Source organism: Manis javanica, chromosome 14 (assembly GCF_040802235.1).
Source record: "Manis javanica isolate MJ-LG chromosome 14, MJ_LKY, whole genome shotgun sequence".
Classification (NCBI taxonomy): Eukaryota; Metazoa; Chordata; class Mammalia; order Pholidota; family Manidae; genus Manis; species Manis javanica.
This window is the reverse complement of record NC_133169.1, coordinates 41,520,650-41,544,578: the sequence shown is the minus strand read 5'-3', so window position 1 is coordinate 41,544,578 and position 23,929 is coordinate 41,520,650. Positions and strand designations below refer to the sequence as shown.

Genomic DNA, 23,929 nt, shown 5'->3' with positions numbered 1-23,929 from the left:
GAGTGCTTCTTTCAAAATCCCAGATACTTAAATTTCAAGAAAATTAATTCTCTGTTCTACTATATCTTGATTTATACAATTAGATAAGAATATAAAGGTGATAAATACATGCCTGTGGCATCAACTCTTGATTATCCTATACCACTTTATTTCATTTTCCTTGATTCGATTTGTTGCCAGGCAGCTGCATCTGTAGAGGTCTCTGCTTGTGCACCAGGTGAAACCTCAACCTGGACGGGGAGGGTTCTTGACTCTGAACAAGAAAGAATCCTCAAGCCAGTCAGAAGAGTGTAGGTAAGGAAGGAATACAATAAAGTGAGAGCAGTGGAGAATGGCAGCTGCTTTGCAGGTAACGGAGAGCAAAGAGGTGCAGAGGAAAGGAGGGAAAGCTCATTGAACTCCAACTCAGCATAGGGCAGATCCCCTGATAGCTCCTGAGGCCAGGGTCACCTGGCATCTCATGTTTGCTGGGATCTGCATGGCATGGGGACTAGCCCCTACCACCCCAAGATTTGGAGGAGCCATGGAGCACAGTATGGAGAGGGATTATGTTCTGAGAACTTCCCAAAGAAAGGAGACTTTCAGGCAGGCTGCTAAGAGCAGATGGTGCAGCTGCAGCTCCGTCCTGGTCCCCCAGGTGATGGGAACTTGCAGGCCCAAATCTGAGCTCTCAGCATCCCCTCCTTCCTTATCAGGAGTAAAGCAGACACATAGTGAAGACTTGGAAACAAGATGAACTAACACAAAGACAAAACAATAATTTGAACAGTAGGAAAGCTTTATTTAAATGTATGCACTTAAAGGGGAGTGTGGGAAACCTCAGAAAGAAGGTGCACTGAAAGGACGGGGGTTCCCTCTTTGAAGGCTTTCAAGAAGGGGGCAAAGGCAGCAAGGTGTAGGCTTCACATGTGGTCTCATGATGTCTCTCTCCAAGGACAGACTCTATGTCTTCCTCATCAACACTCTGTCCTCCACATAATTCTGTAGGATAAACAACACAAGGAATCTATTGATCCAGTTCCTCTCCAGGGTAGTGGTTACCCTCAAGCAGTGGGGGGCACATATCATTTAGGACTACTTGCCCTGATCTAAGACAGGGTGGGTTATTGTCTGATTACTACAGAATGTGTTGGGAATATTACCTCCTAAGTCTCTGGTTTTTAAAATGGAATCTTAACCTTAAGATTGGGTTCCTCCTGTTCTTATTATACTGTTTATATCTTGGCTTTTTTGGAAAATTAATTATGATGCTTGTCTCCTGTCTCTGCCCTGTATCAGATTTTAAGTCTATTATATTAGTTTTTATTAATCATACAAGCAAGAATAGTGATCTTCTTTTTGTTCTGTGATTCATCCCAAAAAATTCCCCCCGTATAGTAAATGAGTTCTCCAAATAAACTGAATGAAAGAACAAGCACCATTTAATTTTAGGAGTTGTATCACTCAAAAATAAAAGTTTTAATGTTTTGTAATTACTTTTTCCCTTTTTCCTGGGAATCCCAGGTTTGTAGAGTCGTGGTGGAAACCAGAGGTCAAAATATTAGGTGTCTATTAACACCCATGTAGTATCACATGTCAAGGTTAAGGTGGAAACAAAATAACCACATTTCTTTTCAATTTCACAAATCGTCATGTCATATATTTTAAAAGTGTAGCTCCTGCCAAGAACACATCATTGGCTGGCTTTTGCTAGATATGTCATGGCTCTGTTTTCCTTTTGAGCAAACAAGCCTTATCAGTGATGCTTTGATGTGCTCTGGAGACAAAAGGATTTTTCCCTCCGTATTGAACGAAAATGTAGAGTTACATGCAGGTCAGGATTACACATTTCAGTTGACTTTATCATCTTTATTCATTTCCTGAATTTCCCCAGTTTTTGACTGAAATGTGCAGTTATTTAATGAGTAGCCAATAATGCAGAAGATAAAATAAGGAGAAATGTCTGAACATAGTTACATTTTTGGTTTTGGACCTGTGATATTCACACCCTCTTCCTTGCCTCACTGCGTAAACTTGGGGAAAACTCTCCCATGACTGAAGAATTAATATGAATTTCAATGGAGTCAGGGGTACTTGTAAACAATAGTCTTTTTAATCTGAAAAATTGAAAAATTCTTTTTTTGAGTATTATTAAGAACAACATAAAAAATTGTGTACTGTGCTACATTAAATGAGTTCAGTCTCAAGACAAATTTACTGGTCCAACATTATTTGATTTGAAACTGTTTTTATAATCTTACAATTGTTATCTAAAAATTACAAATTTTGTAATGTCTACTTTAAATATATGGGAATTTAGGATAAAGGAATTAAAATGAATAAAACAAGGGTATATATACTGTCCATTTTCAAATTCAGAAATTAATAGCATTTTCCTACTTTGGAGCCTGTTCTCTTTCCATAATCAACAAAGTGGAAAGTTATTTATTCTGAGTAAGAGGAGAACTTAAAGTTATAAAGAGCATTTCAATTACATTATTAGGGTCAAGGTACTGTTATGAAAGCCTTACCACAGACTCCTCACAATAACCCTGAGCAAAAGGGCTGTTCTGACGTCCTTTTAGTCTGTGATGAACTTGATGAGTGACTGGACTGGTGTGATTGTAGAAATCTGGAAAATTTACACTAGAAAACTGGAGTTGTTACACCAGTGGTCTCAAACATTTCTGAGCACTCTTTGTATGTATTTCTTTTCTCTTTGTCAAATAACTAGTATGCTTTTACAATACATTATATGTTTATAATTAATATTTTATGATATTTTTATGTGTGTACATTAGTGATTCTGTCCACATTTAACTTACATAGACTAAAGTGAATATTTTAAGATCAGAAACAGATATTTCAGATGACATCTAGGGGTATGGAAGCTTAAGTGTTGGAAAGAAACTAGTGAATTCTGCTCTTGGGTGCAGGAGCCGAGTGGGCAGGATTCTGGTGTGCATTCATGCCAGCTCAGTCATCCTCCCAGCATACAACGGCTGAGATGTGGGAGATTTTATTGCTGAAGTCTTGAATAAGTGGCTTGTCCTTTGACTTAAAAGTGAATTGTTTTTACCCACATAATCTATAATTGAAGGAAGATAGAAAATATAGTTATGAATAAACTATTGTCAGTTGAAATTCCACTATCAGTGAATACTTTGATTTACTCAATAATTACGTATATATATACATGTATATACTTATGTATACATTAATACACATATAACAGCATATTAAACTATACATAGTTATATATACACACATATATAAATGTATATATATCCTCATGATACATATGGATGATATATGTGTATATATATATATATACATGTCCTTATTTTATATATATATGTGATACACACATGTGTATATATACCACATTTTTCACTAAGAATATAATGAAATTGTCACACCAGAATTATAATTATGAATCCACTTCATATCCTAATGGTCACTTGGAATTGTGAATGTTAATACTAAAATCTAAATTACTTATTATGTTTCTGAAGCAGATGCTTAAGTTGCCTCTGCTTTCTTATATTGTAAATAATATCAAGATGAATACTTTTACAAAGTTGTCTGCTTATCTCTTGATTTCCATTCAATATTTCGTATGGGTGGAAATCTATACACATTAATTTTAACTTACTGATATTGGCTTTGTACCATCTCACAAAATAATACCCACTCCCATTCCCATGAACAATTTACAAGATCCCTCAATAGTCAACGTTAATACCAACCATCTCTCAATGAGAGGCTCAAAGTGAGTAAGCTCAGTGGTCAGTTTCCATTCCTACACTCTGGTCTGTGCAGCAGAGGAGAAATTAACCAGTGCTCCCGGCATCTTACCTGTTGAGAAAGTCTCCTGGTGCTCATACTACAGGGAAGAAACCACGTGATTTAATGTCAAGTTCCAAGCCTGTAGCCATGGACGGCCGATGCCCAGCTGAGCACCCAGACCAGTGGCCTCACACGAGTCAGATGAAGGTGGCATCATGCACTCAGCGGTAAGTCCACAGTCAGGGAGAAGGAGCGAGAGCTGCTTTTAGGCAGCCACCTGGCAAAATAAGAGGGGACTGGTTGGTTGGAAACGAAGGCCGAGAACACCTTTAATTTTCCAATGACATTGTGTTTAATAACTAACTTGGATCCAGCTCAAGAAGGGAATAATCATCTTGAAAATGTCTGTTTCCATAGAACTAATCACCTAGATCAACAGTGGAGAAACACTCAGAGCACCTCCACCTTTAGGGAGGTTTCGGCTTAAGAGTGTGGTGTACTGTGTTTCAACAGCAAAATCAGACATGACCATAAGAATATCAAGATCTGGTTGCAGTTAACATTTTATTTTTGTCTTTTTTGCAAAATACTATTTTAAAAACAAATGACCTCCTCTTCCTATTTAGGAGCATCTGCACCTAGAAAAATATAGTAGAAGCTGATTATGTTTTTAAAAACTTGATAATTTAACTCTTGGTTCTAGATTTGTAAAGTTTTAAAAGGATTGCTCTCAAAACATTTCAATTTACTATACAAGGATTTAAATAGAATTTACACCTCCATGCAATATTTGATATGTGTTGTTTAATCTTTGTTCAGCATTGAATAATACTCTTATTCGCAGGGTTCATTTATTCTTTTGTACTGAAGTATGTTTGATATACAACATTACATTGCTTTCAGGCATATAATACAATCATTTGGTGATTATACACATTAGTGTATGCTTAGCACTATAAGAATAATTACCATCTGTCATCAAAGATATTACAATAGACATAGATATTGCAATACTATTGACTATGTTCCCTATGCCTCAGTTTCATCCCCGTGACAGGAATCATTTATTCTTGAGTGAACTCTGCCACTTCTCCCTGACACACATTACAGAGGCTTCCCTTCAAATCCCATCCTTGAAAGGAAATAGGATATTATCTTTACAGGGCTGCAAATCTAGTGTTGTTTGAACTGGTGAAAGCCGGGGGGCAGGTCTCCTGGATGTGGCACTATTATGTCTCCTTAGAGATGGGAGGTTGCCCTCAGTGATATGTAAGTCTGGGGCTTGCAAGTCTTTCTCATGGTATATCAGGTGAACACTTTTCTTTCCATGGGACCTCAGCAGGAAGCCAGGCAGCCAGTTAGATGCACTGCATGCAGATGCAAGATGGCTAAGCATTGCCCTGGAGTTTGAATGCCTTTTGGATTTCTGGAAACAATTAACTTCCTTTTATTACTTTATGACACTGTTGACAACTTTTAACCAGAAATTCAAATTACTCTTAATTGTGATCCTGGCCTTGCAGCCTATATTCCTTGGACTTTTCTTCACTTTTTGTAAACCTAACTGATACTTCAAAAGATAGTGTGCATTTGGGTGTCAGTTGAACTTAATTGTGGTAAGTAAGGAAAACAAAACCTGAGTCCTTGAGCCAAGACACAGGCCCACCACTTGCCCACTTCTAACCTGTTTCTCCAGCTGCAAGATGGTGATAATCACAGTACGTGACTCCATGGGTGTGCTCTGCAGAGTGACTACATCAAAACACATTGATGAGGAGCGTAAAGAAACAATGCCTGGCAGAGATTCAGCACTAACATATTATTAGGAACGTTCTTCAGTCATACTTATGCTCTGCAATCAGAGCTCATTATTCTTATGGTTATGTTTAAAAGTTGATAAAATTATTTATTGGTATGGCAGCTGCATCAAACTCATTGGCTTAAAATGACACAGCTGATTGTCTTACAGTTCTAGAGCTCACAAGTCTGACATTAGTATTGCTGGGCTGAAATAAAGCTGTCAGGAGAGTCTGCACTCCTTTTGGAAGGCTGTAAGGGAGAATCCACTTCTAGCCTTTCTCAGATTCTGGAAACCACTCCCTGCCTTGCCTGCAGTCCCTCCACCTTCAGAGCCAGTGTTCGGATCCTGGGAAACCATCTGTACATGACGCCGCATATCCCCCTCTGTCTCCTGCCTCCCTCTTCCCTCATCCCTCTTTTGGGACTTTTGTAATTTCACTGGACACAACAGGACATTCCCAAATCATCTCCCATCTCACTACCCCTAACGTAATCACATCTGCAAAATAGGAAGGGAACATATTCATGATCTGGGTATCAGAACAAAGCACCTTTGACTGGGTACGTTATTCTGCCTAGCACAATTGGATTTATTTTAACACTAAGTGAAGTCCATTATAGCTTTGCAAAATTTAAAAATGACATATTAATAGTAACATTTTAAGATACTTTTTTTGATAATAGGAAACACATGGAAACTTTCTGTTAAGAAAAATCATACATAAGTTTTTTTCTCCTTTTATGTGTGTCTCACAGATTGAGTTCTAACCATATTAACATCCACAATACAAACTCTGGATGGATGACAGCATCTGAAGTTACAAGTATCTTTCATATGATAACTGGGATATAGTAAATGAAAAGCTGTCACAACAAGGGGAGATTCAGAAGAGAAAGAAAGTGGTGAGTCCATTGTTTGCTGTACTTTGTGTTGACATGTGACTTTGTCTAAGTTGGTATACTAAGTCCCAGAAAGTGATTGTCTCAAAATTGTATATATAACCTTAGAAATTTATGTTTAATTCCTCTTTCCTAAAACTAAGTTTCTTATTAGAAAATGTAGATGGATTCTATTTTACAGGAAGCTCATTTTGGATTGAAGATACACACAAGGGCCTGCTATTTAGAACATTTTATTTTCCTTTAGCACATTATGTATAACATGCCCAGGTCTATTTTAAAGTATTTCTACTAGAGGAGTATCACCTTAAACAGAAAAAAAAAAATTTTAAGCATCATATAGATTGTAAATGTTTAGCAATCATTCATTTAAGCATTGAAAAAAATATTTGCCAGGTCCCAGGCATTCTTTTATATTGTCAAAGCACCCAGAAAACAGAATAGGCAGACACCCTTGCTTATATTGAACTTACTGTCTAGCAACAGTAGACTAATAAAAAATAGGATGAATATATATGTGAGGTGTGTTAAGAGATGTGAAAATCTGAGTCATCAAGTCCAGTACGAAGGGGCTTCTCTGAGAAGGCAGGTCAGGAGCGAAGCCCTGAAGGGTACGAGGGCAAAACTGGGTTCAGATGCAGGGAGGAGGCTCGGGCCTGGGTCACAGCGTGGGTAAAAGCCACGGGCTCAGGGTGAAGGATCCAGCAAGGAGGACGTGGGGTCCGCAGCACCAGGGTGAACACACTGGCGGAGCAGGAGATGATGAGAGGGTGAAGGGTCATAGCAAGGCAGGCTTTGCGTGGGCCCTGAAGCACCAGAGCAGTTGTGAGCAGGATGACTTGGTCTTATGTAGGTCTTTCAACATCACTTTGCTTTCTCTAAAAGCACAGAGATAAAGGGAGATAGCAGGAAAGGTTCTGGAATAACCTGAGTGAAATAGGGTGACTAGAACATTCATGAAGCCTCAGCAGTGTCCTACCCTTTTGTGATGTTGTAATGCATAAAAAGAGGTACACGTTTGTGCTTTGTCTCCATTCTGGCACAGACCCCTAGAACCCTAGGGATTGCCTAAATGAAAAGAGCTATGTGGGTATCTTTTGTTATTCACAAAAAGGCCCTTCAGAGCAACCCATGAGTTCACGGTAGTGCGGTGATGCATGAAACTCTCTGAAGGCTCACAGCTCATTGCCAGGAAGCTGTCCATATGATCAGAGGTCAGAAGTTTTCAGCACTCACCTCCAAGGCCTCCCAGAAGACAAGAGGAGCTAAAGGTTCAATCAATCACCAATGGCCAATGATTTGATCAATTATGCTTAAATAATGAAACCTGTAAAAATCCAAAATGTGATTCAGAGAGCTTCTGGTTGGTGCATAGGTGGAGTTGCTAGGAGGGCGACACACTCCCGCGGAGGGCAAGACATATCTGCAAGCCACTCCACAGCTCGTCCCATGCATCCTCGGTCACTCCCAGGCTTTATGCTATTCAGCCTAGTAAGTAGATTATTTTTCTGAATTCTATGAGACACTTTGGAAAATTACATGAACCTAGGAAGGAGGTCATGAGAACTTCCTCCTGAATCCAGCAGTTCAAAAACACGAGTGACTGAAACTGGCATCCCAGGTCAGACCCTTGTGCTTGCAGTTGGCACAGAAGCCACAGGCAGGCTCGTGGGAATGAGCATTTAGCCTGTGGGATATCAGGCTGAATCCAGGCAGACACTGTAAGAACTGAATGAAATTATAAGAAACCCAGCTGCTGTCTGGAGAATGGAAAATCTCTTGGTATTGGAAAGAAACACCCATATACATGGTGACCAGAAATGTCAGAGGTGAAGCATGGACAGCAGAGCAGAGACACAGGAGGTGGTCTCACTGCACACACTTCACTTCCTGCGTTTTTTTCTTTTGTTAACCTTTAGCCATTCAAATAATAAATCAATTGCCCTTTTCTCCAATTACTATTGACTTAGCCTGACTGTTAGAGAGAAAGGTAGATGTGAGAAGCTCGGGAAGAGGAAGTTAGAGTTCAAGGAAAAAATTGCCCACACTGCCCAAGCAGGGGGTTCCACGAGGAGACCACAAAGGCTCTACAGGGAAATGACTGCTTGCCTATCGCAACCTAGCCAACCCGTCCCAGCCAGGTCCCAAAACAGCGGCAATTAAACAAAATTAAGAACCACCCAAAACACACCCCCTCATGATCTCATTAAAATAAAATTGCTGTTTTGCTCCCCGCCCTGGGCATTTCTGTGTGCACTTTGGGAAGACATACACACCAAGAGGAATGGTTGTAAAACTCCAGCTGTCCATCAAATGACCTCACTCTGTCAATCAAAAGAGGTGCCTCGGGTCTTGGTCCTGGTATACAGAGCCTCTCCTAAAAGTTCAGGGCCTTTGTCTGCCTTGACTCTAGCCTGCTCCTCCCTTGGAGTGGATTCAAATAAAAGTGTCACTCTGCCTTACTACTGTGTCTCTGCCTTTCACTTTGTTGTGGTGGGGAAAGAACCCGAGATCAAACCCCACCTGGAACACTGGTATGGATGGGACATCATTCTGGAAGCCAGAAAGGCAGAATGCAGAGGACAGATACAGTTAAAACTCTCATATAGGTATAGTAAACACCAACTTTACTATGCAATTAGCAAAATCTATACATTGAAACATGATCATAAACAAAATATATGAAGGGTTGTTCTCCAACAGGAGGAATAGGTCTACAGTCACTGATTTATGGATGTGTCTCTTGGTCTGCTTCTCTCTAGCATCTGTCTTGGAAGATGCCATCCTGACAAGTACCCTCTGAGACGTCATCTCCACTGCAAGTTTCTCTCATAGAGACAGTTCTTTCTTTCCTCTCCATCCTTAATCTCCGTGGCTTCCTGCTCCCTGGAGCTGTCATAGGCAACATCAATGAAGAATAGAACTTTGTCAGCAGGCTTTATCCTCCTGGGGCTTCCGGTAAACAGCAAAGCTGCAGGAACGGTCTTTGCAATTATTTTTGCTATTTTTGTGGTGGCTGTAACTGCAAACCTGGTCATGATATCCTTGATTCAGGTGGACTCCCGCCTCCACACCCCCATGTACTTCCTGCTTAGCCAGCTGTCTTTGATGGACACTGTTTTCATTTGTACCACTGTCCCAAAGCTCCTGGTTGACATGGTTTCTAAGGAGAAGACCATTTTCTTTGTGGGCTGTGGCATCCAGATCTTCCTCTATTTGACCATGATCGGCGCAGAGTTCTTCCTCCTGGGCTGCATGGCCTATGACCGCTATGTGGCCATGTGTGACCCTCTGCGGTACCCCGTCCTGATGAACCACAGGGTGTGTCTTCTGCTGGCTGCTGGTGCCTGGTTTGGTGGGTCCCTGGATGGCTTGCTGCTCACACCCATCACTATGAATTTCCCCTACTGTGGCTCCCGCCTCATCAACCATTTCTTCTGTGAGATCCCCGCAGTTCTCAGGCTGGCCTGTGCCGACACATCCTTGTATGAAACCTTAATGTACATCTGCTGTGTAATCATGCTGCTCATCCCTGTATCTGTTATTGCAGCCTCCTACTCCCTCATCTTGCTAACCGTCCACCCCATGCGCTCCCCTGAAGGCCGGAGAAAGGTCTTTACTACATGCTCTTCCCACTTGACTGTGGTCAGCATTTTCTATGGGACTGCCTTCTACACGTATGTGCTTCCCCAGTCTTTCCACACCCCTGAGAAGGACAAGGTAGTGTCAACCTTCTACATCATCATCACACCCATGCTCAACCCTCTCATCTACAGCCTCAGAAACAAGGACGTCACAGGGGCATTTAGAAAGACATTTGTACAGTGCTCTTCCAAAAGCACTCACAACGGATGCTTAAAGCTCCAGTGACCTGGAAAAATATCTCCAAGGAACATCCTCTATAGCCCCTGTTTCACAAGAGACTGTTGGTCAGCTATCAGAGATTATTCACATTTGGCAATTAAGTTGATTTACCTTTGCTTGTGACTTTTTCCTGAGGGTGAGGGAGACCCACAATGTTTCATTACTTAAGCAGAGACTTTCTGGCTATCAAAAATAATGTATTATTAATTAAGTTAAAGATTTCATCTAATCTAGGTCATTTGTTTCTCAAAAAAATGAAGAAGAACAGATATTAGATTTCACACTAACTCTTCACAGGCTACTCCACACTTAACTCATGGTTAAACAAATCAAAAACCTTCCAAAGCTACCAAATTTCAGTGCCCAAAATACTGTGATTTTTTTTTGTATCAATAAAGAAAAACAATGCCAATTCACAAGTAACAAAGAAATTAAACCACACAATGTGGGTTGTCTCTGGTTATTGGATTTCTCTCAGTGGATCCTCAGGTCTGTGATCACCTACATGCCACTCGTGCTGAAAACGGTGACTGTCAAGTGTGAGGTACACATAACAGTGAGTGAGCCTGACTCAGATGACTATGAATATTGAATATCAAAGTATTACATAATTAGTGAAAGGGAATATACTCTAATATTTAACATAAAAGAACACTACTGTGCCTTCTTCCATGTCATTTTAATAGCAGAGATCTAGGAAGGAGGAAGACTAAGACAGAAAATTTACATTTCCCAAGTCTGTATGATTCTTCATCAGTATTACTTGAATACATTTTTATTTTTGTTTTGGGTGAGATGGGAAGCTTTTGAAGAATTTTCTGTAGAAATGTAATTTGACACAATATACAGTTTAAAAGAATCACTCTGTTTATAATGTGGAGAATAGAGCTAGGAACTAGGTCAGGTAGATACAGGAAGACAACTTAAGAAGCTTTAAAGATGAGAGACAAAGATGGACTGAGGGGAGCAGTTGGGCAGCAGGATCAGGTCTCAGGAAAGATGGCTGCCGGGAGGAGTGCAGAAGGAACGATTGCTCAACGGTTTGGGCTCCAGCAAAATGACAATGGCATTTCTATTTACTGATATTTTGAAAATTTTTCAAGTGTCAATACTGAGTAGGAGAAATAGAGAATTTTGTTGTTATAAAGACACTTTTGAAATGCTTGTTAGTTGTGTGAAGTCAGTTGGGTTTCAGATTAGAGTTCTGGGCTGAAGGTCTAAATACGTAGTCTTCAGAGTTGAAGGGAGATCGAAAGGCATAGGAAGAGTTACGATCATTTAGGTAAAAATAGAGGGTTGAGAATGAGAACTGAGGCAGGTTTGTTCACTGGGAAGCAAGTGAGACAGTAAAAAACAAATGAACAAACAAACAAAAACAGAAATAGACTCAATGATACCAAGAACAAATTGGTGATGACTGTAAGGGGGGGGATAGGTGAAGGGCATGAGGAGATAAAAACTACCAATATAAAATGAATTAGTATTGGGAAAAAAAACATAACAGGGACTCTAGTTAATAATATTTAATATCATTCTGTGGTAAGAGATCATAACTACACTTATAATGTTGAATAATAATGTATATAATTGTTGAAACATTATATTGTATAGCTGAAACCAATATAATATTGGATTTAAACTATACTTTGATAAGTAAATAAAAATAAATAATAAAGAGACAGGGATTGATTGGGTAATATAAAATATTTTCTTAGATTCAGGTGTGAGAATGGCTCAAAGATGGGAAGTGCCATCAGCTGCAGCAGGTGCGGCGTCTTGCTGGATCACAGTGAGCTCTGAACACTGACCATTGTATTTGGCAGCCTGGAGTCCGCTCGGGACCTAGTAAGAACAGTCAAAACGGAGTTATGCTCAGAGGGCATTTGGGGTAAAATAGAGGGAAAGGAAGGGAACAAGATGAATAAAGCATTAATACAGTTTGTCTTTTAGTGGTAAATGAGAGCAAAGAAATGGAGGAGTAGCTAGAAAGGTGTATGATTCCAGTGTGTTTTGTTGCTGTGAGATATTACAGACAGGTTTAAGGGAAGCTTTCTATACAAAGAGAAAATTGGTGATGGATGAAAAAAGGGGGAAATTTCTTAGACAGAAGACATTTGAGAATGGTCAAAAGCTTTGGAACCAACTATCGTGTGTGAGCAAGGCCAGCTCATTAACCACAGCATGAGGGAAGGCGGAGAGAGCCCCTGCTTGGCACGAGTGAGTTACCGAGTTACGTCTGGTGCCTCCTGTTTTCTCGGTGCGATCAGAACCAAGAAGAGCTCCTGTCTGTGAAAACAGGGCGGATTGTTAAAAACTTGAGAGTAAAGGCATTTTGGTGAGTAGGTGAGCAATGAACAAGGTAGAGATATCAGGATTGTCAGGTAGTGTTGATTTATAAATTTAAGATAAACATATCTGTGCAATAGTCTAATAACTGCTCCCCACGTGGAGCCTAGCAAAGAATGAGCATCCACTGTGTTACCTACAACTGATTATGGCAACAATAATGACAAGAATAATAGGGCAAACAACTTCTATCACTTCTACAGACTTAGCATTCTTTATGTGAGTAAACATGTTGTAATCATTTACGTTTTTCCAGTGCTTAGAACTTGCAGCATGTAATCTGTATGCATCATTGTTTGTTTAATGGATTCTTCCCTTTATGTAAATTAAAGACTGTATAACCCACATTCTTTCCCATGTGGATTTTCTAGCATAACATGATGTGATTTGGAATCATAAGGTAACATCTTGTTCTTTCAATATGCTAATTATTAAATTCAGGAGTTATCACACTCCCAACATATCCCAACTTTATTCTTGTGTTTGTGATGGCTTATCTGCTGAAAAGCTGTCTCCACACTTAGTGTGAATTAATGTCCCAAAGCCATACTTGTGCTCATTGAACAGCCTTTGGGTTTAGAGAAATCTGATTGACATGATCCAGGTTTCTATTTTTGTGCATGCCTAAGAAGTGATCATTCAGCTCTTGACCTCATTGCTTTTCATAAGGTTTATTTTCTGTTAATATTTAAATGTTTTTAAATCACTTGATACCTATACACCACTTTCAGGTGTGAATTAGATAGGCCTTAAAATCATTGGCTTATAGTTAAACTATCTGGTGTTTGAAGCTTTTCTTGTTAATGTCTAGCTTATGTATCCTTGACCATGACAACTGATCTCTATACAATACTTTCCTGTCTTAGGCACTAATAAAAAATCAAGAAGTGGGAGAAGCATCTTATAACAGATGTTTTCTGTGTCTGTGATGGTTGCTCCTTGAGGTGAAGGAAGTTCTGCCTTTGTCATCTGGCCGCTTAGCACCCTCTGCGTGTTCTCAGGACACCACTCTTGCCAGAACTCTCTCTATGCGTTAAGAAGCTTGTTCCTCAGCTACCGGAATCATAGATATTTGTGACTGTATAGGAGACTCTTATATCTGTCCCCTTTATCCCTTGGCTAGATGATCTGTCTCCACAAGAAGGAGAAATGTGTATATTAATTGAAGGGATTATTTTCAGATTCTATCTAGAACCCTAGTAGGCTAATACGGGAATGATTTGGCATCACCCATTGCCACCTGGTGGATAATTAACATAATATTACTCTAAAGCTACATTGTATGTCCTCAGTGTATTTCTTAAAAGAGCATGTATGACTAGGAGAATAAAAAACAAAATTTAACTACAAAATGATATTAACAGTACCTATGAAGGATTGATATTCATTTTTAAAATTTTTGTCATTAAATATTTTCTGCATTGAGCAGACTTGTTTGACATATCATTATTAGAGGTAGTATTCTGTGTTTAAGCACACAAATAAGTTGGATTTCAACACAACACAAACACTTCCAGCCTTCTAGAAAGCTCTTCACTTTTTTGTGACTCAGCTTCTTCATTTTCATAAACATTAAATGTGTACTGCAAGTGGAGCGCTTTTCTGACTAGTTTAGTTTTTGGTTTAGTTTTTATAACCAGCATCATCATCATTACTATTGTCCTCAACACCCAGTGTACATCCTGGATAAAGGGCTCAAACTCTAAATTCAAACACCTGAGTATGAACCCTATGGGATGTGGATAGTTTAATACCACCAGAAATCATAGGAGCAACTGGTTCATCATGATATCCACTTCATTGAACAGAAGGAAGTGTTACTTTCACCACTGATATAGCTAGTGGTTCTCTGTAAGAGCCTTGAGGTATACTGAGGTATTGCCACCATGGTTATGTGTACAGTTGCCCTTCACATGAGACCTTGGTCTTTACATGTTCTGTCTCATTTTTATTGCATATCTCTCTAGAAGCAATAAGGAAGATACAATATTTTCTTTTGTACTTTTCTCCAGACATATTTTTGCTAATATTAAGAGAAGTTCATTGCTTCAAATACATTTATAAGGCAAATTCCCTCCTATTGTACTATAGTGATAGAATAAAGAAGTTCATTCAATGTACTTCTGTGGTAGAGAAGGAATTTCTTGTTGGGTACATTTATTTGTACCTTTGTACCTAATTTCTATAAATTTTACTTGAATTCTTCATATTTTTTAAGAATTCACCATTCTAGGCATGTATATTTAGGTTATCATTAAACACTACCTAAAATTTTTAAATGGGTGTTTATTATACCACTGCGTGACAAAAAGATCTTATTAATCTGTTGCTAAGGTTTTTCTCTCATAACAAGAATATGAAAAATGCCAAATAATTTTCCAATGATTAATATGATTTATTAAAGTGCAATATTTGGTAAGCAAGTATTACTGCCCCCAAGTTTTATGATCCTGATACCAGGAAAGACAGAGGTCTAGGGTGGGGACTCTGTCCTGGCTGAGAGCCAGTCTTAGGGAGAAAAATCCATGGAGCTGGATATCACCAGATAACATTAATGGTAATGCATATCATTAATATTTAAAAAAATATATGTATCATTGAAAAAAGTGTATCTGTGTGAATCTTTAGTTGCCATTGTGTTATTCTATCTCATTGGAATAAGACATTATGACAAGCGCCCACACAGGTCTGTTTGACTAAGAGGAGGAATCCTTGCTTTAAAAACATTGGGAGGATTAAAGATGGCAGTGTTAGAGGAGAGACAGAGGCTTCCTCCTAAAACTGGATACAATTAGAAAATTTAATAGGTGCAACTAATCCTGAGACAGCAATTTGAAAGAGGACAGCATCAGACTGCATACACCTGGAGAAAAGAGCAGACGCCACCAAACGGGGTAATGTACCAGAGCTGTGGCTCCGTCGACCCGAGCCCCTCCCCCACCCCAGCTCACCAATGGGAGGAAGAGAAATGGAGCAGGGAGGGAGTGGAAAGCTTGGGACTGCTGAATACCTAGCTCTGGAGATCTGCTCTGGGAGCAAAAACCTACATTTCAGGGTGCTTTCATGAGACTCGCATGACTACCGGGTTGGGAAGTTAATACAGGCAGAGTTCCAGGGAAGACTGGGATTCTGGCTGCTTGGGGAAAGCAGGGGTCCATATTCAGCTGCTCTGGGACAAAAACATACCTGTGTGACCGACCCACGGGCTCAGGCAGTGGAGACAGGCACAGCAGCCAGGAGGCGAGGAATAGCTCTTTCCTCCCCCTAGACACCAGTACCACTCCCCTGTCACCCCCAACATTGCTTCAGGGGCTGAGCAGCTCCAGAATAGAGTTTCTGGATACTAGAGGGCACCATATACAAACATGAAACACGAAAGGAACCTTGTACACAGTAAAATTATTAATACAACTCCAAAGAAATATTTAAATGATATGGACCTCATGACTCTTCCTGAAAGGGAGTTCAAAATAAAAATCATCAACATTCTAATGGACGTATGGAAAGACATCCAAGAATGAAAGAATGAATTCAGGTCAGAGAGCCAATCATGGAAGAGCATGGTGGAAGGTATTAAATGCAGGTTGAATATGGTGGAGGAGACAATAAATGAAATAGAAACTAAAGAAGAGGAACACAAAGAAGATGAGGCATTGAGAGAAAAAAGAACCTCTAATAATGAAAGAATATTAAGAGAACTGTGTGACCAATCCAAGTGGAACAATATTCGCATTATAGGGATACCAGAAGGAGAAGAGAGATAGAAAGGATAGAAAGTGTCTTTGAGGAGGTAGTTGCTGAAAACTTCCCCAATCTGGGGAAGGACATAGTCTGTCAGTCCATGGAGATCCACAGATCCCCCAACACAAGGGACCCAAGGAAGACAACAGCAAGACATATAGTAATTAAAATGGGAAAGATCAAGGATAAGGACAGACTGTTAAAAGCAGCCAGAGGCAGAAATAAGATCACATACAATGGAAATCCCATCAGACTAACAACAGACTTCTCAGCAGACACCTTACAGGCCAGAAGGGAGTGGCATGATGTATTTAATGCCATTAAGCAGAAGGGCCTGGAACCAAGGTTACTTTATCTGGCAAGATTATCATTTAAATTTAAAGGAGGGATTAAACAATTTTCAGGTAAGCAAAAGCTGAGAGGGTTTACCTCCCACAAACCATCTCTGCAGACTATTTTGGAGGGACTGCTATAGATGGAAGTGTTCCTAGGGTTGGAAAGCTGTCACCAGAGGTAGTAAAACCATGGTAGGGAGTGTGGAGCAGCTGATTGTGAGGCAAAAGCAAAATTAAATTGACTATCCCCAAAGTCAATCAAGGGGTAGACAAAAAGTACAGAATTTGATACCTAATATATAAAGAATGAAAGAGGAAGAAAAAGGAGGAGAAATAGAAAAGAACCTTTAGACTGTGTTTGTAACAGCATACTAAGTGAGTTAAGTTAGACTCTCAGATAGTAAGGAAAGTAACCTGGAACCTTTGGTAACCATGAATCTAAAACTTGAAATGGCAATAAGTACATACCTATTGATAATCACCCTAAATGTAAATGGACTGAATGCACCAATCAAAAGACATAGAGTAACTGAATGGATAAAAAAACAAGACCCATCTATATGCTGCTTACAAGAGACTCACCTCAAACTCAAAGACATGCACAGATTAAAAGTCAAGGAATGGAAAAAGATATTTCATGCAAACAATAGGGAGAAAAAAGCAGGTGTTGTAGTACTAGTATCAGACTAAATACACTTCAAAACCAAGAAGGTAACAAGAGATAAAGAAGAACAGTACATAATGATGAAAGACTCAGTCCAACAAGAGGATATAACCATTATAAACATATATGCACACAGCACAGGAGCACCAGCATATGTGAAACAAATACTAACAGAAATAAAGGAGGAAATAGAATGCAATGCATTCATTTTAGGAGACTTCAACACACCATTCACTCCAAAGGACAGATCCACCAGACAGAAAATAAGTAAGGACACAGAGGTACTGAACAACACACTACAACAGATGGACCTAATAGACATATATAGAGCTCTATACCCCAAAGCAACAGGATACACATTCTTCTCAAGGGTACATGGAACATTCTCCAGAATAGACTACAAACTAGGCCACAAAAAGAACCTCTGTAAATTCAAAAAGATTGAAGTTCTACCAACCAACTTTTCAGAGGACAAAGGTATAAAACTAGAAACAAATTGTACAAAGAAAAGCAAAAAGACTCACAAACATATGGAGCCTTAACAACACGCTTCTATGTAGTCAATGGATCCATGACTAAATTGAAATGGAAATTCAGCAGTATATGGAAATAGATGAAAACAACAACACAAAGTCCCAACTTCAGTGGGATGCAATGAAAACAGTCTTAAGAGGAAAGTATATAGCAATCCAGGCATATTTAACTAAGGAAGACGAAACCCAAATGAATACTCTAATGTCATAATTATCAAAATTGGAAAAAGAAGAAGAAATGAGACCTAAAGTCAGCAGGAGGAACATAATAAAGATCAGAGAAGAAATAAACAAAATTGAGAAGAATAAAATAGAAAAAAAATCAATGAAACCAAGAGGTAGTTCTTTGAGAAAATAAATAAAATAGATAAGCCTCTAGCCAGAGTTATTAAGAGAAAAAGAGAATCAACACACATCAACAGAATCAGAAACAAGAAAGGAAACATCACGACGGACCCCACAGAAATACAAAGAATTATTAGAGAATACTATGAAAACCTATATGCTAACAAGCTGGAAAACCTAGAAGAAATGGACAACTTCCTAGAAAAATACAATCTTCCAAGACTGACCAAGGAAGAAACACAAAATCTAAACAAACCAATTACCAGCAGAGAAATTGAAGTGGTAATCAAAAAACTACCTAAGAAAAAAACACCCGGGCCAGATGGATTTACCTTGGTATTTTATCAGACATAGAGAGAAGACTTAATACCCATTGTCCTTAAAGTTTTCCCAAAAAAGGAGGGGGGATACTCCTAAACCTACCCTTAGCCAACATCACCCTAATACCAAAACCAGGCAAAGACCCCTCCAAAAAAGTAAATTACAGACCAATATCCCTGATGAATGTAGATGTAAAAATACTCAATAAAATATTAGCAAACCGAATTCAAAAATATATCAAATGGATCATACACCACGATCAAGTGGGCTTCATCTCAGGGATGCAAGGATGGTACAACATTCGAAAATCCATCAACATCATCCACCACATTAACAAAAAGAAAGACAAAACCACATGATCATCTCAATAGATGCTGAAAAATCATTCAACAAAATTCAACATCCATTCATGATAAAAACTCACAAAAAAATGGGTATAGAGGCCAAGTACCTCAACATTATAAAGGCCATATAGGATAAAACCACAGTCAACATCACACTGAACAGTGAGAAGCTGAAAGCTTTTCCTCTGAGATAGGGAACAAGGCAGGGATGCCCACCCTCCCCACTGTTATTTAACATAGTACTGGAGGTCATAGCCATGATTATTAGACAAAACAAAGAAATACAAAGAATCCAGGTTGATAAAGAAGAAGTTAAACTGTCACTATTTGCAGATGACATGATATTGTACATGAAAAACCCTAAACACTCCCCTCCAAAAGTACTAGAACTGATATCAGAATACAGCAAAGTTGCAGAGTACTGAATTCGCACACAGAAATCTGTGGCTTTCCTATACACTAACATTGAACCAATAGAAAGAGAAATTAGGAAAACAATTCCATTCACAATTGGATCAAAAAGAATAAAATACTTAGGAATAAACCTTACCCAAGAAGTGAAAGACCTATACCCTGAACGCTATAAGACACTCTTAAGAGTAATAAAAGAGGACACTAAAAAATGGAAACTCATCCCATGCTCTTGGCTAGGAAGAATTAATATCATCAAAATGGCCATCCCGCCCAAAGCAATATACAGATTTGATGCAATCCCTGTCAAATTACCAACAACATTCTTCAATGAACTGGAATAAATAGTCTAAAAATTCATATGGAAACACCAAAGACCCTGAATAGCCAAAGCAATCCTGAGAAGGAAGAATAAAGTGGGTGGGGGGACTCACTCCACAACTTCAAGCTCTACTACAAAGCCATAGTAATCAAGACAATTTGGTACTGGCACAAGAACATAGTCACAGACCAGTGGAACAGATTAGAGACTCCAGACAGTAACCAAAACATATATGGTCAATTAATATTCGATGATGGAGCCATGGACATACAATGGGGAAATGACAGTCTCTTCAACAGATGGTGCTGGCAAAACTGGACAGCTACATTTAAGAGAATGAAACTGGATCATTGTCTAACCCCATACAGAAATATAAATTCAAAATGGATCAAAGACCTGAATTTAAGCCATGAAACCATAAAACTCTTAGAAAAAAACATAGGCAAAAATCTCTTGGACATAAACATTAGTGACTTCTTCATGACCATATTTCCCCAGGCAAGGAAAACAAAAGCAAAAATAAACAAGTGGGACTATATCAAGCTGAAAAGCTTCTGTACAGCAAAGGACACCATCAATAGAACAAAAAGGTACCCTACAGTGGAAGAATATATTCTTAAATGACAGATCCAATAACGGGTTGACATCCAAAATATATAAAGAGCTCACACACCTCAACAAACTGAAAACAAATAACCCAATTAAAAAATGGGCAGAGGAGCTGAACAGACAGTTCTCCAAAAAAGAAATTGAGATATCCAACAGACACATGAAAAGATGCTCCACATCTCTAGTTATCAGAGAAATGAAAATTAAAACCACAATGAGATATCACCTCACACCAGTAAAGATGGCTACCATCCAAAAGACAAACAACAACAAATGTTGCCAAGGTTGTGGAGAAAGGGGAAACCTCCTACACTGCTGGTGGGAATGTAAATTAGTTCAACCAATGTGGAAAGCAGTATGGAGGTTCCTCAAAATGCTCAAAATAGACTTACCATTTGACCCAGGAATTCCACTTCTAGGAATTTACCCTAAGAATGCAGCACTCCAGTTCAAAAAAGACAAATGCACCCATATGTTTATCACAGCACTATTTACAATAGCCAAGAAATGGAAGCAACCTAAGTGTTCATCAGTAAATGAATGGATAAAGAAGATGTGGTACATATACACAATGGAATATTATTCAGCCATAAGAAGAAAACAAATCCTACAATTTGCAACAACTTGGATGGAGCTAGAGGGTATTATGCTCAGTGAAATAAGCCAAGCAGAGAAAGAGAAATACCAAATAGATTTCACTCATCTGTGAAGTATAAGAACAAAAGAAAAACTGTAGGAACTAAACAGCAGCAGAATCACAGAACCCAAGAATGGACTAACAGTTACCAAACAAAAAGAGACTGGAGAGAATGGGAGGGTAGGAATGGATAAGGGTGGGGAAGAAGAATGGGGTTATTATGATTAGCATGTATAATGTGGGTGGTGGGGGAAAGGGGAGGGCTATGCAACACAGAGAAGACAAGTGGTGATTCTACATCTTGCTATGTTGATTCACAGTGACTGTAATGGGGTTTGTGGGGGGGATTTCGGGTAGGGGAGAGTCTAGTAAACATAATGCCCTTCATGTAATTGTAGACTAATGATAACAAAATAAAAATAATATTGGGAAAGAAAGAGGTAACTTAATATTTAAATGTGGCATCTGCACAACTTCAGGGAAAGCAATAGAGAAGTGACCACATGAGTAAAAAATTTATTGAGAGTCATGAAAATCTAAGGGAAAGCACCTACCACAAATATTGGAGGGTCAGTGATTTTAAACCAATCTTACCTAAATATCAAGAGTTACTATGACATCTGTGTTCTGACATGAATAGAAAGTATTCTTGAACAATAGAAGCTACATTATAATAGTCAGTCTGTTGGTAATAGACACTCTGAGGATTTTATGAAAGTATTCAAATGGTTTATATATCAGATGCACAACTGTATTAGGGTTCTTCAGAGAAACAGAATCAATAGGGTATAGATCTATGGATAAGAGATAGATAAATAGATGATAGATAGATGACAGATAAATTAGATGGATATAGATATACAAATGTAGGTATATAAATTCTATATAGTTATATAATCATATATAGGCATATATTTTATATATAGATATTCATATAGAGATAGATGTGGCACCTATCACCTGTCTATCTATCCACTGAGAGAGAGACACAGAAGATTGATTATGAGGAACTGGGCCACATAATTATGGAGGCTGAGATGTCCCATCATCTCTTTTCTACAAGCAAGAGACCTCATAAACCTGTGGTGAAAGTCCTAGTCCAAGTGCAGGAGACCAGTGTCATAGGTCACATTGTCAGACAGAGTGCAGGAGACCAGTGTCATAGGTCACATTGTCAGACAGAGTGCAGGAGACCAGCATCATAGGTCAGACTGTCAGACAGAGTGCAGGAGACCAGCATCATAAGTCAGACTGTCAGACAGAGTGTAGGAGACCAGTGTCATAGGTTAGACAGTCAGACAGAGTGCAGGAGACCAGTGTCATAGGTCAGACAGTCAGATAGTGTGTAGAAGACCAGTGTCATAGGTCAGACTGTCAGACAGAGTGTAGGAGACCAGTGTCATAGGTCAGACAGTCAGACAGAGTGTAGGAGACCAGCATTGTAAGTCAGACAGTCAGACAGAGTGTAGGAGACCAATGTCGTAGGTCAGACAGTCAGACAGAATGTATTCTTCCTTCCTCGGTCTTTCAGTTCTATTCAGGTCCTGGATGGATTGGATAATGCTCACTCCCATTAGGGAAGGCAAAATTCTTCTTTACTCAGTCCATGAAATCAAGGGATAATCTCTTTGGAGACATCCTCACAGATAAATTTTAAAAAATAACTTTAAATAGGTTGTGTCAATCAAAAAATTTGCTTTTATTCTTCTGATTTTCAAAATCCTTTTTTCCAATATAATACCTTCTCATGTTCTTATTTCTTTGAGTTGATAAATCGTAGTTCCCATTGAAATGCTCTTTTCCTTCCTTGCATTCACCAGTTGCTTTTTTTCTCTGCCTTTGGTTTGCTGAATGTATTTTATTTTAGAAAATCTCTTATATGTCAGCTAATCCTTGCATTTCTGCTGTTAGGAAGGTCTTTGGACAAGAGTAAGTCTTAAAAACTGCCAAGTTGTGCTGAACTATGACCCAAGTGATTCATTCATCTAGGAAACAGTCAGCGCCAGTGTGACATTTCCCTGGGCGCCGTCTGATTCCCCTGGACTGAGTCTCTTGGGGGCTGGAGGCCATGGTCGGGGGCCAGCACCTGAGAGCCCAGCAGCAGGAAGGGGCTGGGATGCCTCGCAGTTCACTGTGTAGATGTCCCCTTAGTGACCATGTGCTGCCTATCTTTCCAAATTCAGAGCCTCTTGATATCACCACCTCTGTAAACTATAAGATGCCCAGCTACATGACATAAGTGTGAAGATGAACAGTCAGGTTTTAACAGCCTTATAAACACACTTTTGATTAAGCCTCCAATTTCAGTACCACCTGTAGTCAATGGAAATACCTGGTCACTCCAGCTTCAAGCTATTGGAGAGTGTTTTTCAGCATGATTTAACTTGCTTCCATTGCCAGCTTTTTTCTCTTAATTATAATAATTATTGGTATATGTAACCTTGCTTAGATTTAATTAAATACTGTTTATTGCTTTTCTTTTCAGCATATTTTATTGCTGTTGTATCCAAATCTCATGATCTTTGTACATTTATACCTAAACTTAAAGTTTTCAGACAGGGCTAAACAATCATATCAAAAAAAATTAAAATGTCTACTTTAAAAATTGTTATTTTTTCTTATTCTTGAATGATAGTTTAGCTGGGTTTAGAGTTCAGAACTGATGCATTTTTCTCTGAGCATTTTCCTTTGAGGCTTCCTTTTTGACTCATGGATTATTTGGAATCATGTAGTATAATTTCCATGTACTCAGAGATTTTTCTAAAATATTTCATTTGTTATCTTATTGATTTTCAGTTTTATTCCATGATTACAAGAGGACACAGTGTGTAGAGTTTCAGTTCTTTTAAATTTGTTCATGTTCATTTTATGGTCCATAATATTCTCTTCTTTGATGAATGTTTCTGGGAACTTGAAAAAAAAAGTATATTCTATTTTTGTTGGGTGAAGTCTTTTATCTATTTCTGTCTCCTAGTCAGCATAACTACAG

General features: G+C 38.9%; 1 protein-coding gene across 1 annotated transcript; it reads left to right on the top strand.

Annotated features, from left to right (window-relative positions):
* The first annotated feature begins 9,378 nt into the window (after positions 1–9,378).
* LOC140845981 (olfactory receptor 2T11-like) lies at positions 9,379–10,338 on the top strand. Its single transcript, XM_073221422.1, has one exon. It carries the CDS (start codon positions 9,379–9,381, stop codon positions 10,336–10,338), a length of 960 nt encoding a protein of 319 aa, XP_073077523.1.
* The last annotated feature ends 13,591 nt before the right edge of the window (positions 10,339–23,929 follow it).